At 38.3% G+C, this 17,171-nt stretch overlaps 3 protein-coding genes across 4 annotated transcripts; all 3 read left to right on the forward strand.

Moving 5' to 3' along the window:
- Positions 1-1,315: 1,315 nt before the first annotated feature.
- On the forward strand, positions 1,316-6,004 carry ptgdsa (prostaglandin D2 synthase a). Of its 2 annotated transcripts, XM_046066864.1 has the most exons (8): positions 1,316-1,511; positions 1,634-1,765; positions 3,381-3,520; positions 3,639-3,715; positions 5,045-5,155; positions 5,275-5,376; positions 5,482-5,513; positions 5,611-6,004. In XM_046066864.1, exons 2-7 carry the CDS (start codon positions 1,670-1,672, stop codon positions 5,511-5,513), a joined length of 558 nt encoding a protein of 185 aa, XP_045922820.1. In that variant the 5' UTR covers positions 1,316-1,511; positions 1,634-1,669; the 3' UTR covers positions 5,611-6,004. The 2 variants fall into 2 exon arrangements, with proteins under 2 accessions (XP_045922820.1, XP_045922819.1); XM_046066863.1 differs by lacking the exon at positions 1,316-1,511 and having other exon boundaries at positions 1,563-1,765.
- A 617-nt stretch (positions 6,005-6,621) lies between these two features.
- Positions 6,622-8,914, forward strand: LOC123982228 (protein AMBP-like). Its single transcript, XM_046067653.1, has 8 exons — positions 6,622-6,741; positions 6,957-7,102; positions 7,191-7,267; positions 7,460-7,579; positions 7,652-7,753; positions 7,970-8,022; positions 8,142-8,218; positions 8,401-8,914. The coding sequence occupies exons 1-7, from the start codon at positions 6,622-6,624 to the stop codon at positions 8,205-8,207; spliced, it is 684 nt and encodes a 227-aa protein (XP_045923609.1). The 3' UTR covers positions 8,208-8,218; positions 8,401-8,914.
- Positions 8,915-9,622: 708 nt separating this feature from the next.
- LOC123981311 (protein AMBP-like) lies at positions 9,623-15,673 on the forward strand. Its single transcript, XM_046066011.1, has 10 exons — positions 9,623-9,801; positions 11,205-11,347; positions 12,409-12,485; positions 12,603-12,719; positions 13,182-13,283; positions 13,550-13,602; positions 14,210-14,294; positions 14,464-14,631; positions 15,088-15,261; positions 15,542-15,673. The coding sequence occupies exons 1-10, from the start codon at positions 9,682-9,684 to the stop codon at positions 15,565-15,567; spliced, it is 1,065 nt and encodes a 354-aa protein (XP_045921967.1). The 5' UTR covers positions 9,623-9,681; the 3' UTR covers positions 15,568-15,673.
- The last annotated feature ends 1,498 nt before the right edge of the window (positions 15,674-17,171 follow it).

Here is a 17,171-nt window from a genome sequence, read left to right on the forward strand (position 1 = left end):
TTTTTTTCTAGAATAAATTATGGATTCATAATTTAAATTGGTTCAGACACTCTACTGGCCTTATACAAAAAGAATGGACCCTTTAGGCCATTCATACTAACAACCAAACTTCTTTTTAATTTACATACAGCCGGATTCGATCTAATTCCAGTAAGTCGCTATAAATTTCACAAGTATTTATTTTACTACGGTGTCAAATCTCCATCCAAAAATCCTTCTCTGGATTTTAGAGGAAACAAACCAAATTAGACCCACGACCGACCTCTCAACAGGACTCAACAGTGAGTTCTTGTGTCCTGTGAACACACCTTCCTCCAAACCCACTTTCAACATTGATCGTACATTCTGTACATTCATTTACTCTGCTTTACCCTGTCAGCCTCAGCCCTAATTTTAGCAATGTCAAGCTACTCAGCGGACCTCAGAAGCATCATATCTGTGTGTGTGTGTGTGTGTGTGTGTGTGTGTGTGTGTGTGTGTGTGTATTACATTAGTCACCTTTTTAGACTAGCAGTGGACTGAAATACTGAAACTGAGGAAAGAGAAACTGGAGGTTGAAATGGAGTTTCAGAATGAAACTGTGAGACCTTTTACAGAAAGCTTTTACTAGTTTCTCTTGTCATGACACGAGCGATATTTATGAATTACATTTCATACTGTAGTTGTGCAAACTTGTCTTGTTTTATATGTAATTATGAAACCTCAATTCAAGCCAAGTGTTGCACTGGTGGAAAAGTACATATTTGAATTACCATTTCTATTTTCTGCCACTTTATACTTCTACTCCAATACATTCCAAAGGTTTTAATTGTACTCTTTTTACTCGACCACATTTATTCAACAGCTATAGTTACTAGACACTTCACAGACTAATCTATTATATACAAAACATGATTGTTTAAAATATGATGCATTCTTATAGATTTAAGTTCCCGACAATATATGCAATAGTTCCACCTCGACCAAGTGCAACACTTACTTACATATTAATGCATCAGTAATAATGATCCATGTAAGACTGACAGGAGCCATTTTGCATAATAAATACTTTAACTTTTGATACTTGAAGTACATTTTGTTGCTAATACTTCTGTACCTTTTCCATCAGTGACCTTCTGAATGCAGAACATTTAACTTGTAATTGAGTAGCCTTTTTATGTAGTGTAGTGAGTTACTTTTACTTAAGTAAATGATCTGAAGACTTCCTCTATCACTATCAGTTAATCTCTTTAAAACCCCAGTATTAGGCCTCAGATGCAGAACCTACTGATCCCTCTAAGCTTCTTCTTCTCTGTGTATCTTTTAATTTGGGACAAAGTCTTGTGAAACCAGCGTGCCTGTGCGTGCAGGAACAGCACATGAGCTTCAGCTGATGCTAAGAGGCCACAAGCCTGATCTATTCCCGCACCTATGGGAAGTGAAGTCTGAGTCAGGGTTGTTTTGGAGCCACACATCTTCAACACTTGGCCACTGTTCCATAATCCCTAGCCCAGTGATTGGCTGACAAATAGGTGGGTGGATCAGGAGAAAAAAACAAACATTGCCAGAGGCTTTGCCACTTCGTGTCCGCATCTGTTGGCTGCCTCCAGTTCGCTTTAGGCTCGGGCCAGATAACCCTCTCTCCACCTTTCAGTCCATCCACCTCGCCGCTTCCTTTCTCCACGCAGCCATGAGGACCACTGTGGTTGCTGTTGTCATGGTGATGTCTTGCGTGATGATGGCGTATGCTGACGTGAAGCCGCAGAGAGATTTCAACCTGCAGAGAGTAAGATACATGTTTACTATGTTTGTTTTTAAGAATGAATGTATCTGAATCAGTTCGATATGTTAAGTGAAGGAGGTTCTGCTTCAATTATTTGTTGTAACACCAGAGGTGATGTGTTGTGTGTGTGTGTGTGTGTGTGTGTGTTTTAAATGTCTTCGTAAGAGTGAGAGTGTGTTTTGTGGAGATAGAGTGAGAACATGTCCATATGCCTCGCTGTCCTGTTAGACACCTCCTAAGACAGCATTTTTATCCGTTTCAAACACAGCCACAGTCTCACACCGTAAAAGCGCGCGTGTGTGCATGCGTGTGTGTGCATAGACATAAATCTGTTTACACAGACACACTGTGGGCACTCGCCATCCTTATGGGGACAAAATGCAAGTCCCCATTATTTACACCATTACATTTCAGTGTGAAGACTTACTTTAAGATTATGGTAAGTGTAGGTGAAGGGTTAAGGTTAGGGTAAGTCAGTCCCATTGTGATGGAAACATGCCTGTGTGTATGTCTGTGTGTAGTCAAAGTTTGAGAACAGCTACTCAGTAGTTCACAAAACAAACAGCTGTGGGTTTAATTCTTGCCTCAGCACAAATTGTTATGATTAATACATTTGTGAAGCTTTGTTGCTGGTTTCCTCACACACAAGAGGTTAAGAGGGGTCAGTTTAACATTTCCCATCATGAGAAATGTCTTTAAAAAGGAGCATCTTCATTTGTTCCCTGTGGCTTATTTGACAGCTGACTGGATTTATCCCAGAAGCATTTTAAAGATCCCTATGGTGGGATTATTTCATATTTAGCAGAAGGTCAGATACGTTTGGGTTAATGCAAAATAATTAAAACCCTAAACTATTGCTATCATTTCCTCTTATGATTTTTTTTTCCTCCTTCCAATACACATGTTTATTCTTTACCCACAAAGCCTAAAGGTGGTCAATGAAAATGCAGCAGCAGTTTTCCCACTTACATAAAACTTGGTGAGCATGCAGGCTCGTGTCATGTGAAAGTCAGAACATTCACACTGCCTCCATCCAGTCAGTGTTTTTAATGATCTATGTACAGATATGAGGAAATGTTGTGGTCTATATTTTTCTTATTTTTCTTAACAACAAATCTCATATGAATGACCAAAACCACCAATGATTTGTTTAAAAGCCTTATTCCTTCATTACTATAAACATGGGCACTGTATTTTATTTCAAGTAAATGCCACATACGCCTTACTGCTTCCATAAATACCCACTATCTTGCCAAATCTGCAACTGAAAATAGTCCCCAGGCACTATTTACTCATGACTGATTAACCTTAGCTAAAAACAACAGTGTCCTGCTGTGTTAGGAAATGACTGCACCTTTTTTTATGAAACTCTCTATACGTGACCTGTCTTTAAAGATTTATGTCCATTGGGCTTGGGGCTGAGAGCCGCAGACAAGGTGGCGAAGTCAGAAATTACTGAGAGACTCATAGTTGGTTTTGGTTTTTACCTGGGATGTGTTGACAGTGAGGAAAGTTTATAATATTTCCAGCTTTATTCTTTAAAATGTACAAACCAGTGATTTCTTTTTTATGTTTGACATGAAAATTTAATTTTGTGAGCCTATGTGTGTGTGTTTAGTTTGCAGGGAAATGGTACCGGGTGGGCCTGGCCTATGACTCTCCATCTTTTGCCCCATTCAGAGAGAAAGTGAAGGCCTCCATGGGCATGGTCACACCACTGCCAAACGGCAATGTCAACCTCACAATGTGGGACGCCACGTGAGTCTGTGTGTGTGTGGGGCAAATACAGTACAGTACATGTAAATGACAGAAGTGCTTGTAAAAGAAGACAGGGATGTATGGAGTGAAGATAAAGACACATTGTGTTGTGCTTCAGACCTGTAGGTTGTCAGATTATGGGGTACCAATATGAGAAGACCGCCGTACCTGGACAGTTCACCTATTTCAGCACACGTAAGTCTCTGCTTCCTTCTCATCACCTTCCCAAGAGAGAAGAGAGATGGTGTTTAGTAAGCTCTTTGACTTTTTCTGTGACAATGTAATATTTGTCTGGCACTCTCTGGGTGCCCACAGCAGTAGAACAAAATTAAAGTCCGGTTCTGCAACAGTACGAGCAAACAACATCAACAATGTCCAGACTGGACATGTGACAAATATTTCAGTCAGGATATTCACATCAAGGCTTTTAACCATTTTTTCCAGAAAAATGCATTTTAGTTTGCGTCTCTGCTTATTTGAAGCAGTTAAACTTGACTGTTCTTGATCGTGGCAGAGCCAGACATACACAACATTTAATGAACATGAACACGTGTTAAAAACACAAAGGAGGGGCTGGGAAGGTGAAGGGAGTTAAATTTCTGAAAGCCACAGCGAGGATGCAGAGCTCAGCGTTGTTGTAAGCAGACTGAATGAGCGTCCGATGTTTATACAGACTGTCAACTGTGAGAGACAGGTGGTCCTGGGCATACATGATTAGAGGGTGTGTGGAACATGTGACCATAAAATGCCTGCCTGAGGTTCCACAAGACTCCATTCATGAGCACTCTAAAAATGTATGCATTTAGCTTGCAAGATTTTTAAATTAATGCAAAGCAGAAATATGTTATATTTGGCTTGTGCCTCTTTTCTACACACATCAAACCAAGCATGTTTTTATAGTGTTAATTTTGTTTTTGTTTTTCATGATGCACTTGTGTGTATGCTTGTATGTTTTTTTATTAATGTTTGTTCTGACTTACAAATAGCATGTATTATAGTTGTTTATATTTGTGTGTATCTAACATTGTAGACTACTATTGACACCATGTATTTGTGCTGTAATAATAATAATGTATTTGAAATGCATCTTAATTATCACACCACATGTCTTACTTACTTATATTTGTTCATGTTTTATTCTCTCTTTTTCTTTACTGTTGTCATTTTGTAGAGCATATGCAGTGTGTAATGTAAATATTTATTGCATGCATGTTTAAGATATTTTGATTTATAAACAGTATGTTTTTAATATGGTTGCCTACATATGCCAGTGGTATACTACACACAGTTTTATCCATCTCATAGAGGCCCTCTTTGTTTGAAATGTCTTTTAATTTCTGTATAAACATTTAATCTTAAATCACAAAAGTCAGATCAGGTCATCCTTTCTGTAGGTTCCTTTGTAGATCTGACTAATTGTTCTAAGGAGAGCTTTACAATGTCACTTATTGATTTCCATTCATTCTCATATTTAACAATGAATGCCAAGGAGTCTTTGTCCCTCACTTCTGTGTTTTCTTTCAGGCCATAACATGGTGAAGGACATCACAGTGGTGGACACAAACTACACTGAATACGCTCTGGTTCTCAAATACAAGGCTTTTAACAGAGAGTACACACAGGTGGCGCTTTACGGTGAGACGCACACACATACGCATATACTGTATTTGTGTTTACATTACATTTAAACATGTGAGCTGCAGAATAAGTACTGTGTTGTCTGTCTTTATATGTGTGTCTGTACTTGTTTGCAGGTCGCACTCAAACAGTCAGAGGTGAAATAATTAATAAGTTTAAAGCCTTTGCCTTGTCCCAGGGTTTCCCCAGAGAGTCTATTGTGACTCCACCTCCAGCAGGTAAAGTACGGGGAACACACACACATATCTACACATGTACACATACATAATGGGGAGAATTTATTGACCCTGAAGTTTCCTAATTCTTGTCTATATGTTTAACAGGAAATTGCCCACCATCAGGATCTGGACATTAGGTGAGTCTTGTTTTTATTTTTAGAAATGTGAATACCAGGGGAGTTACTTCTGTCCAACAAATCTTCAGTGTAAATTAGTTTCTGTTACTTTCTTTAGGTTCCCTGATGCACGTGAGATGAGAGTGTTATATACGGTATACGGTTGTGCTGCTCCAGCTCTGGATTCTCCGCTCCTCTCATTTTCCCTGCATTTACTATGAAGTACTACAAAGAACTCTCTTTTTGCAAACGTCATGATTCTGGCTACAGTGATGATATTATCAGCAAATATTGCTAATGAAATGTATACATCATCGTCTTGTACTTGCTTTTTCTTTCTAATATTTTCTACCTACTATGTTTATTGTTATGCACCAAAATACCAAAGTAAATTCCTTGTATGTGTAAACCTACATGGCAATACAGCTGATTCTGAGTCATGCAGTGTTTTACATTATTTTCATAGTTCTGTTATGCTTACATAGTAATAAATAAACAATATTAACTATTAAGACTGTTGAAATTATTTCTCTCCCTCCCCAAAAATTACCAAACAAAACCTTTACAGAAATAAGCTTCTCATTGTTGTAATTGTTTTTTGCCTAACATCAAATAGATAATTAAATTAACTTCTTGAATATAATCAATTGGGGTGTTTCACAGTGTTGACATGGAGTTAAATAAACAATATTAACCTCCAGGGTGTGGGTGTGTGTGTGTGTGTGTGTGTGTGTGTCTGTGTCTGTGTCTAGTGTAGTTCACATATGAACTCCAGAGGGCAGATACTACACATCTGCTGTTTCACAGCTCTCTGATGTGCCACCTAGTGCTAGCTAATGCCAAAGCTACCTATGTAACCAAATATAATTGCACATTTGGTCCCCTACTACTTTTCACATGTTACATTCTGACATGTATTGATTGGTTGTTTGTTTTAGCTTCAAACTCTGAAGTCCAGTTGCTGATTATATGGACCAACAAAACACACAATCAAATTGACACTTTAGCGCGTACACACACACACAAATCAGAACTTTGCTCTTTTACTTTTGAGTAGTGTTGTTCGTAGGGGGAAATTACAAAACCTAAATAAACAGTGTGTCAGTTTGTCCTCAGAGAGGCTGACAGGATGCAGAGAGCATTGAGTCTGGTGTCTCTCCTGGTCCTGGGGTCGGCTTGGACCCTGCAGGCGGCCCATGTGCTCACAGAACCTCTTATCCTCACACAGGAGAACTTCGATCTGGGCCGGGTGAGTGGATGAAATACAGGTTTTTGTTATTTTATTTATGTGTGTATATATATATAGATATATAACAAACATATCAAAATTTCCCCCTTTCCCTGCATCTTTCAGTCATGATGGTAATGTGATGGAGGTTTCTTGCCGTAATATGATTTCAGCACCCCCCCCCGTTTGAGTTTTGATTTTTTGCTGTGCAGTAAATCGTTGTGTGTCCCTTGCAGTTTATGGGGAAGTGGTATGAGGTAGCAGTGGTTTCTACTTGTCCTCACTACATGCAGAGAAAGCGGGGAAACCCCATCATTGTTGCACTGGAGCTGCAACATGTTCCATGTGAGGACAACTTCACAATGATGGGCACTAGTTTCAGGTCAGACTTACATGCATTAGTTCAAAATATGTTACATTCAGTTTAAGCTGTGCTGTGTTTACATGTATGTGCACGCGCCTGCTTGTAGGAATGGCTCATGTAAGCAGATGTCCACAGTTCATGGTCTGACCACCACTCCAGGACGATTCTACCACCATGTTGCAAGTATGTTGCTCTAGCTTCCTTCCTCTCCACATCCTTTTTTATCTAACTGTACATTCTGTCCCAACCTTTCACGCCACAATAGCAAGGTTTTAGTCACGTTAAACTAAAAAGCAGCAGGTTTGGTACATCTTCCACTAATATGTGTTTACAAATCTGTCATGCAGTGTACTGTGAAAACTTTCCTTTCTGCAGGGTTCGGAGCAGATGTTGATTCCTTTGTGGTTCATTCCAACTATGATGAGTATGCAATGATGCTTCTGCTGAGCACAGAGAAACCATCAGGAAATAAAACCACCACAGTCAAGCTTTATAGTGAGTGACACTTTTTGCCTCCATCAGTACGTCAGTTTATTGTACTTTTTGTAGTTATTCTGTCTTCTTCAGGTCGAAATATGAATGTGAAGGCTGCTGTGCTGGACGACTTCAAAACACTGGTCAGACAACATGGATTAAGTGACGACACTATCATCATGAATCAGAACAAAGGTACAAACACGCCCACATTCAGGAAAAGCACAGGTGTGATTAATTACAAAAGAGATGGTGAAATGGTTTCCATTTTGGTGTTCCAGTGAGCCTGCGTTCTCAAAAAGCATGAAAGTTACATTTAGTTTTTAAGATGATTTACATTTTTTTATGGTTTTATAACACAAGGAGACAGATGTTGTCAGAACCCCCCCCCCCATCTTACTTTCTCCCCAGGTGAGTGTGTTCCAGGTGAGCAGGGGACAAAGCCCATCACTACTCAGCCTCAGGTATGTGCTTCACACTGCGATGTGCTGACATAACATTTGCATACTAAAACCACAGATCTGTATTTGTATGAAGATAGATCAGTCACATGATGTGGGAACCTCGTGTGTCTATCATTTAGACTTTGGCTCCCAAGAAGTCAAAAAGAAACGTGGTGCCACCCTGTACAAGAGGAGGATGCTGGTAATATTTGACCAGGTGAGAAGACAAATGATTGTTTGAACATTAGATTACATTATATTAACACTGATCCGTGTTTAGTTTGCATTTATAATATATCTTTGGTATCCACTCATTATACACTGAGTTGGACTCCCACAGATCAGATTGTATATCTGTACAATTTTAGCATATTAATAAATGTTTTTTTGCTGTTACAGGCTGGGAGACCATGTGGAACACTTGAAAAGGACGATCGTCACACAAACACTTACCAGACTAAAATATTTTCACACTGTTGAGTGTGAAAACACATTTTCAAGTCTTATCTCTTATCTTATGGTAAAACAATCACTGTTTAGTTAGTACTGACTTCCTATGGATATGGTACACACTGTATAAATACTATACTGTATGTTAATTTAGCACTATTTTTATTATGGTATTTTCATTTATGTGAAAAGGCTTGGTATGTCAAAAGTAAGTTGTAATGGAGGCGCTTTGCAAATAAAATTATTCAGTGTTAATCTGAGTGCATTTGACCTTTCAGAGTACATACAGAAAGCTGCACTGTATATCTTATAGTGTTGGTCCGAACCTCTCGTTATTTAAACATAAAATAAACTAAAGACAAAAAAGAAAGAAAGAAATGTGGAGTCTTAAGGAGTTGACTTGATAAAACTCCCACCAGCTAACCATTAAGGAATACATAGCTATTCATTATTACTTTATTGCTTATCAGGGGATCCGTTTCAAGTTTTTCAATTTCAAGTTCATCTCCCCCTTATGATTAAATAAATAGTTTTGAGCAATATATATTATGATTATGATTATTATTATGATTATTATGATTATTATTATAGTGAAGCTATGTTTTATATAATCAGGGAGGGAACTAAGCGTTGAGTCCTTCTAATGCAAAATGGATAGAAATGGATGCTATATATGAAAGCAATGGCTGAGACCTCAGATAAAAATGCATGGTGAGTCTTGATATACTTTACATTCATCTAAATGCTTATTTAAATGTAAGGTATGTGCCTCTAGTGGTTAAATGTATGGATGCTGAAGATTTGCGAATATAGTCTCATCCAACAGAAGACACCAGATTTGTAAAATCAGAGGTGCTCAGAAGTTCAGAGCATTACTACTCTTTCAACAGATACACAATATAGGATAAAATCTCATGAAGCTGTTGGTCGTTCGTCTCTCAGATCATGACATGTATTGATTTGTTGATGTTGCCAAAACTCTGAAGTCCAGTGGTCAGCTGCCCAGGCAATTCAGAGCACAAATCAGGACACAGTGAAGCAGAACTTTGCTCTTTCACTTGTTTGTTTTTCACTTGTGTGCTGTGGGAGTGAGCATAATGCCGGGGCCATTGCACACAAAACACAGGTCAATGCCCTGTCCCGCTTTGAAGAGTTGAGAGGTCTTTTCCTGGGATTCACTGTCTCAGACTTCAGTCCTCCCAGAGACTGGTGGACAGACAGGCAGATAGGATGCAGAAAGCAGTGATTCTGGTTTCCTTGCTGGTCCTGGGTTGGACCTGGACCCTCCAGGGGCTCCCTGTACTCCCAGATCCTCTCTACTCCACGCAGGAGAACTTTGATCTGGCCCAGGTGAATGAGTTCTGCAGTCTTGCATGTTATTTCTCCTCATTTATGTATAATATTCTGTTGTTTTAAATTTATACACTCAGTATGAAAAGGTAAAAGCCAGAGGTGCAGAAATGCACTTCATATGTTAATGACAAAAAAAATACATATATTGAATATAGGATAAAGCCTCTTACGAGGGCATCACTTTGTGTTGAATAGTGGTGGGGACATAGGGGCTCAGATTAGGGGTGTGAAGAGACATCACGATATGCAATGTTAGGTTCACGAGACAAAAAGATCCTTAAAAAGTGTTTTAAAGATAGCCTCAATGCTGAGATATACGAGTGTAAGGTCTGGGGGGGACCTCCCCTAGGAAATTTTGATATTTAAACGCTTCATTTCCTGCACCAATTTATGGAGGAAATGTTTTTATTTATGTAAAAGAAAACACAAAATTCTGGTGGCTGGTGACATTTCAAAATATGTAAATAAAACAGAATATAATGCAGTGCAGCTTTCAGTCACTCTGTGTTGCTTTCAGATCTGTTTCTCCTGTAGATCAACTTTTCTCATGTAATATCAGCCCTGCTGAGGCAACACGTATGAAGGCATCATTTAGTCTTCACTCCTCTTTTGTCATGTTCAAAGGGAGAGAACTGAATACTTGGCCAAAAAGAAACTGTGTCAAGAAGTTATTAAAGTTACTGATTGGTGCATTTATGTTTTTGGATCATTTTATAATCCGTAGCTTGTTTTTTTTTAGCTTAGGCATTTTCATTTGTTATTTAACTGCAAGCTATATATTCAGAACAGTTTTTTAATTAATTATGTTTTAAAAGAGTGGTGGGCACAAAATCAGCCATTTCAAAAAGTGGTGGGGACATGTCCCCAGCATCCCCAGTGTAAATGACACCTAGGGCACCTTAGGATCTTCATGCATTAAATGTTAAAAATGTTAAGGGAGCTTGAGGTTAGTAATACACGAAAAGACAAGTACATTAAATACACATTAGTAAGTTTAACACTGTCTGGGTGAAGTAAGATTTTGTGCCACAGCAATGGCAAGATGCTTTTTAATTGTGAAATATATTCTAGTGAGCTCTTAAAAGGCCTTGATGTCAACAAATATGGTATTAAAAGATTCAAAATCTTGGAATATTTTGACTGATATTGTTGCTCTAATCTAATCTAACAATACCTCAAGATGGTTTCCATTAGGAAGACTATAATGAGCCATATGCATTACTGATAGTAGCAGTCCTGAACAAATTATTTTTACAATATTTAAATTTTTCATTATGGACTAAAAAGTTATGTTGTTAGCCTGGCATACTGAAACAACAGTAATATGTACTTCTATTATAGGTTTTGTGTGTATTAATGTTAGTAAAATGTAAATATATTATGGGATCTCTTTGTGACAGTTTCTAGGAACATGGTATGACGTTGCCGTGGCAAGTACATGTCGCCATATTCAAAGTCACAGGGGAGATGCAGCCATCGGTAAACTGGTACTGCAGAGAGGCACCACTGAAGGCAAACTCAAGATGACTCGAACTGTACTCAGGTTTGTAAAAAGTGCATGCATCATATTTTGACACACAAACACACCAATGCACAAATATCTATCAAAATACATCTTTATAAAAGTTATAAATACTTTCTCATCAATTATAAATATTTATTCAGTTACTAAGATATCGGGAGGGGGGGGCATGAATATTTAATCAACAAACTTCTGCAATACACTTTTTTTCAGTTGTTTACATAGTTAACACTGGGACCTGAGACCCAGTGACCACAGCCTGTAATTGATGTACTAACACCCTGAACCAATTCTGCTAAAATACAAGCACATTCCTGCTTTACACGCAGCTTGGAGTTTTACAATAAATCCACATTCAAAACACTACACACATTCCTCTATGCAGATAGACGTAAGCATAAAATGTTCGCTGCTATTCTGCTGTTCTATATATTTCAGTCTGATTACTCCAGAAATGCAGGATTCTGTTTTGAATGTGTTTTTAACAGTTGTGCACAAAGTGTGTTAGCATTTGAAAAATGTGCTGCAGATATACAGCGTTTTGCAGGTGGTGAAGTAGTAATGGGAAAAGAGTTCATGGATTTTGGAGAAAGTGGTCATTGAATGCATTTTGTGTGAAAGCAATGAACAACGATTTACAGTTTGGTCCACATACACTTCTGTTTAGCTGACTGTGTGAAGAGTTTTGACAATGTGACTTCAGTTTTGACCAGTGCAGGTTAGCAACTGAAAAAAAACTGTAACGCAAAATATAACGAACTAATAAATTATGAACGAATGTTATAGATAAAGCTACCTGACAGTGTATACATTGTTTAGAATGAGCTCCACCTTTAACAGCTGCAACGTTAGCGCTTAAACATGAATACATTACTATTTATAATCCACCCACGTATTACCTGCACTGTTGGTACTTTAAGTATATTTTAAGTATTTTTACTCAGGTATAAAGGTATTGCTACTTTCACTTAACTAAAACCCAATCAAATTAAGTGCCTGCTGCAGTACATGTGAACACACAGATACAACCTGTCACACATGGTTTGTTCCACTACTACGTAATTTCTTCTGTGTACGTGCAGACATGGAGCATGTAAGGAGATGTCTGGGGACTATGAGCTGACCACCACACCAGGACGATTCTCCTACCATATTGCAAGTACGTCTCTCTCTCTCTTTTTTTCTCCCTCTGTATAATCTTACAGTGACACAGCTCTCTTTTCAGTTTATGTCGTCCATGAATGTTTTATTATCTCTCTCCCTGTCCTTTCCACAGGGTGGAGGGCAGACGTGGATGCCTATGTGGTTCACACGAACTACAACGAGTATGCGATAGTGATTATGAGCAAACAGAAATCACAAGGGGAGAAAAGCACCTCACTTAAGCTTTACAGTGAGTAAACACTTTCTATAGATGCACTGGAACAGTATCCAATTTATTCAGATTTTTATTTATTGTCATATTTTGCTCGTAGAAAGAGCAAAACATTGGTTGAGTGATGTTTTCTATGTGAGTTTTGAGCTTCATTTCAGATTTAATTCTGTTGAATAAACCAAAAAAGTAAACATAACAACCATATTTTGTTTGTTTCAGTAGCCTGTGTAATTAAAAAAATCTGAAGTATTATATTTAATTTATTTAATTCAAGTAGTAGGATTTCCCCCCACATTTATGTTACGATAGACCATCGTATTGGTCATGGATTCATTTAAATCAAACTGAATAAATAATTTTTTATGAAGTGCCAAGTGATCATGAGGTGAGTCTGAACACCTCGTTATACCTCAAACCCTACATACTATGTTTAGGTTTTAGTTTACATCTGTTTGGTCTAAATGACTCTGTCCTCTTCAGGTCGAACTATGACCGTGAGAGCCACTGTGCTGGACGACTTCAAAACACTGGTCAGACAACAGGGAATGAGTGATGACACTATTATCATTAAGCAAAACAAAGGTACAACACAGAGACGCAGATTACCGCTTACTGCACTAACCTTTAAATGTGAAAAATTAAGGCCATATGTAAATGAGCAATGAAGGTACATGGAGAGAGAGAGATCACTCTTCACGAAACAGTTCAGTTCTTTATTTTCCTGCAAGAGGAAATTCTTCAAATATAAAACATAAACACAATACAAATGCAATAAGACACTTGAATACATCAATTATTTAGCTATAAAATGAATGGCTGTCTTTATGCTTCATTTAATCTCTTTGCAGGTGACTGTGTTCCTGGGCAGGTGGTAGAGCCGTCAGCTCAACCTGAGCCTCAGGTGCTCAGAATACATTTAATAATTCTAAGATGAAGGAAAAAAGTCTCTTCAATACAATATTAGCATATTTTATTCTTATTGTCGAGTGATTTAAATCCACTCTGCTTTAACTCAAAGGAATATCTCATAAATCCCTTGGTAACAGTAGTAGCAGCAGTGCATTTATATAAGGATGCCTCAAATAACATTCAGTACTTCCAATATTTTGCTGACTGTAAAAATTGAGAAAATTAAATGATTTCCTGGGAACATAAAATCTGCCTTTTTAAATGTACAAAACAATCGAGACAAACCTCTGCTGTGCTCGCAGTAGAAGAGTGAAATAATGTAACAGCAGAACGGTGTAAATGTGGTGGAAGAAGTATTATGTTTAAGCATAATATTAAAACAAAAAATAGAGACTATGGATTTTTCTCAAGTAAAACTACATATGCATTAGCACCAGCATGTACACACTGTACATGTAATAAGTTAAAGTAATCATTATTTTTAAAAAGTGTAAAATTATTAATGCTTTAATGTGGACAATACATTTAATGTTGTTTGTAATATTTGGGGTTCAGCTGACTTTGTGTTTCTAACTGAGTCTGAATGTGGCTGTGTACAGCGGGTGAGGAGAAGTGTGTTGCCTACGTTGGCTTCTGCAGACGTGGAGGGTTCTGGTGATGATTCACCTCTTTTCAATGGAAGCGGTAAGTGATCAGCTTACTCCTTTTAACAACGACATGCCCTGATACACTTAGATATTACTGTACAGCATTCACTTTCATGAATGTGTGTTGAATGGAAGAATAAGAGATCCTAAATCTGGTGTTGCAACTGCAATCTATCCTGACTTGTACCATCTCTCTCTTGTCGCAGTGGCCTGTAAAGCAGCACCAGATACAGGACCATGTTTTGGGCTGATCCAGCGTTACTTCTACAACTCCTCCTCAATGAGCTGCGAACTCTTCAAGTATGGAGGGTGTTTGGGCAACCAGAACAACTTTGAAAATGAGAGAGAGTGTCTGCAGAGATGTCGCACAGAAGGTGAGGAACACAACATCTGCAATTATACAGGCAGCATCAATATTTTTGCCAATTGCCAGTTCATTCTGTGTTAATCCAATATTTTGTTTTGTTTCCATAATTTCTTCCAAATTGTGAATGGCCGTTTCGCCATGTACTACTAACTGCTGTTTGGGTTAGTAGTACTCCAAATATTTCAAAACACATTCAGCAACTACATCTTTTTACCAACCAGCAAAAGTTGCTGGTGCAGCAACAGGGATATGAACCCCCACTGGCTTCCCACAATCAAATACTGTTGATTGTGTTCAACAGGTTCCCTGTCAAGCCTGAAGAAGGGTATTGAGTTTCCCATGTGTATACCAGAATTAAGTAATATTGCCTGTTATGATGCTCAGTTGTGAGATGTGAAACATTTTAAAATAAAACCCTGCAAATACATGTAAATATCAGCACTCCTCTGTTGTGTCTTCCCAGCTGTGTGCCGTCTGCCAATGGCAGCGGAACCCTGCACAGGCCAGCCTCCCATCTGGGCGTTTGACTCCAGCGTCGGTCTGTGTGTGCCCTACAAACAGGGCTTCTGTCAGGCCAATGCCAACAAGTTCTACAGCAAGGCCGAGTGTGAGGAGTACTGCGGTGTGGTGAATGATGGTGAGATACTAAAGGAGATAAAGATAAAGAACTGCAGAAACGCTAACAGAAGGCAAACATAAACACAGACACATCTAGATGACCCAGTCAAAAGCAAACCCACGGCCTCACCTGTTAAAGACAGAGAATTCTGCACACCGACATATACCGATACCTAATAAACACCACAAGGAAAACTGCCTGTATAGCTTGTGTCTATTCATGCAAATGCAACACAAAAAAAAAAACAAATTGCCACCCACATAATAAAAACATTAAATGTAGTTTTGCTTTTTGACAGATGGAGAGCTCCTGAAAGCAAATTGAGCGACGTGAGGAAACGTCGCTGCTCATCTGAACTCATACAGAGATGCAACATGAAAGAAAATATGTCAAGTTATATTCCAACACCAATAAAACAAGTTACGCTGTTTGTCCAGTGTTGTTACTGTTATTATTATTATTCTTGTTTCTTATTGTATTCTTATTCTTGTTATTGATTCCCATTAGTTTCTGCTGATGCAGTTGGGTCCGTGTACGTTCTGATAGTTTGTTTTTTCGTTTGAACCAATAAAACGAATAAACGAGAAAACCACCTTTTTTTTCGTTTGTCGTTTTAAAGCAAAAACGAAGAAACGGGAAAAAAGAGCCGTTCTCCCGTTTTTGGTTTCTAAATCCAAAAACGACTAAACCAAATTCAAATAATGGTCCGATTTTGGTTTTTTGAAATCCCTATTTTTATTTCTCCGTTTGAAGATAGACGTTAAGAAAAGAAAGACCGGTGAGCCAGGTGACCCGGAAGTCAGAGTACAGATATTAAAATAAAAGCCAAGCTTGTAGAACGGTCAGATCTGTAACATTATGCAGCACTAACATTATACCAGGGTGATGTTTGATGAAAATAAATAAATAAAATAAACCTGGACCGAGAGAAATACGTTAGCAACAGTAGCTGCTTACATGAACTATAATATTGTGTTTTTATTCACAGCAAGAGTCACGTTTTTTGAACACATTGTTTGGTGCAGTAGAGTTGGTAGGCTAATATAGGTTAACCTAAGAAATGATTGTGTATGCAGAGTTGTTACTGTCAGCGCTATATTTTTTATATTAAATAAATATTTAATGTGGTTTCCACTGTAATGAACCAAGCTGTTTCCCCTTTCTACCAGCAGGTGGCAGTATTTAAAAGGAAGGCCTGTCCTGTGTCTATTAAACGTTTTGAAACCAGATTACTGATATAGATGGATTTATTGTTGTTCATTTCATTTGGTTTGTGATATTTATGTTTTATTTGCAGCCTAGTTATCATCTTCATCATTCACCCTCAGCCCAAAGTTAAACCTGCATGCCCTTCTGTTCTAACCTGGTTGTAACACTGTTGTCAGCTTCTCAGCAGCTCTGACAACAAACTCACCTCAGAAATGTCCTGTGTGTCATGCAAGTGAAGAGAATCCATACAAGTTTTTCCATACAACATTTATCTTATGAGGTTCTCAATAGCAGCAGGCCTGTAGAAAGTCCAAAAACATAATGAAATTATAAAAGAAAAGGCTGCCAATGCTGAGAATTTCTTCTCAGGACGTCAGTCAGGTGTGTGAGGCCATATTTAAAATGTTCTGGCTGATATTGTACAACAGTATGCTTAAATCTTTTCATTTCAAGCAAAAAACTATTAAAGAGCGCAACTACCATGGCATGTGGCTTTCTTAATTCTTCTTAATTTCTAATAGTGTCGACCACAGACTCCACATCTGTTATTGAAAGAAAGTCTGACCACCCAGTGTTCACCTGATCAACAATTAGGGCCACAGTGCTGACTTTGTAGGTGCGGGCATACTGTACTTGCTGAGGCTCAGGAGGTCCTCTGGCTGGCAGCTTTTCTGCACAGTTAGCTTCAACTTTTAAAGGTTTTCCTCATCTAGGCCTAT

This window comes from Micropterus dolomieu, linkage group LG13 (genome assembly GCF_021292245.1).
Source record: "Micropterus dolomieu isolate WLL.071019.BEF.003 ecotype Adirondacks linkage group LG13, ASM2129224v1, whole genome shotgun sequence".
Lineage (NCBI taxonomy): Eukaryota > Metazoa > Chordata > Actinopteri > Centrarchiformes > Centrarchidae > Micropterus > Micropterus dolomieu.

Excerpts from the sequence above, each read along its gene's own strand:
- ptgdsa (XM_046066864.1), top strand. The coding sequence starts at position 1,670 with ATGAGGACCACTGTGGTTGCTGTTGTCATGGTGATGTCTTGCGTGATG. Across the intron at positions 3,716-5,044 it reads GTTCACCTATTTCAGCACAC|GCCATAACATGGTGAAGGAC; the intron begins GTAAGTCTCTGC and ends GTTTTCTTTCAG. Across the intron at positions 5,156-5,274 it reads CACACAGGTGGCGCTTTACG|GTCGCACTCAAACAGTCAGA; the intron begins GTGAGACGCACA and ends ACTTGTTTGCAG.
- LOC123981311 (XM_046066011.1), top strand. The coding sequence starts at position 9,682 with ATGCAGAAAGCAGTGATTCTGGTTTCCTTGCTGGTCCTGGGTTGGACC. Across the intron at positions 14,295-14,463 it reads ACCTCTTTTCAATGGAAGCG|TGGCCTGTAAAGCAGCACCA; the intron begins GTAAGTGATCAG and ends CTCTTGTCGCAG. Across the intron at positions 15,262-15,541 it reads CTGCGGTGTGGTGAATGATG|ATGGAGAGCTCCTGAAAGCA; the intron begins GTGAGATACTAA and ends GCTTTTTGACAG.
- LOC123982228 (XM_046067653.1), top strand. The coding sequence starts at position 6,622 with ATGCAGAGAGCATTGAGTCTGGTGTCTCTCCTGGTCCTGGGGTCGGCT. Across the intron at positions 6,742-6,956 it reads AGAACTTCGATCTGGGCCGG|TTTATGGGGAAGTGGTATGA; the intron begins GTGAGTGGATGA and ends TGTCCCTTGCAG. Across the intron at positions 7,580-7,651 it reads CACCACAGTCAAGCTTTATA|GTCGAAATATGAATGTGAAG; the intron begins GTGAGTGACACT and ends TGTCTTCTTCAG.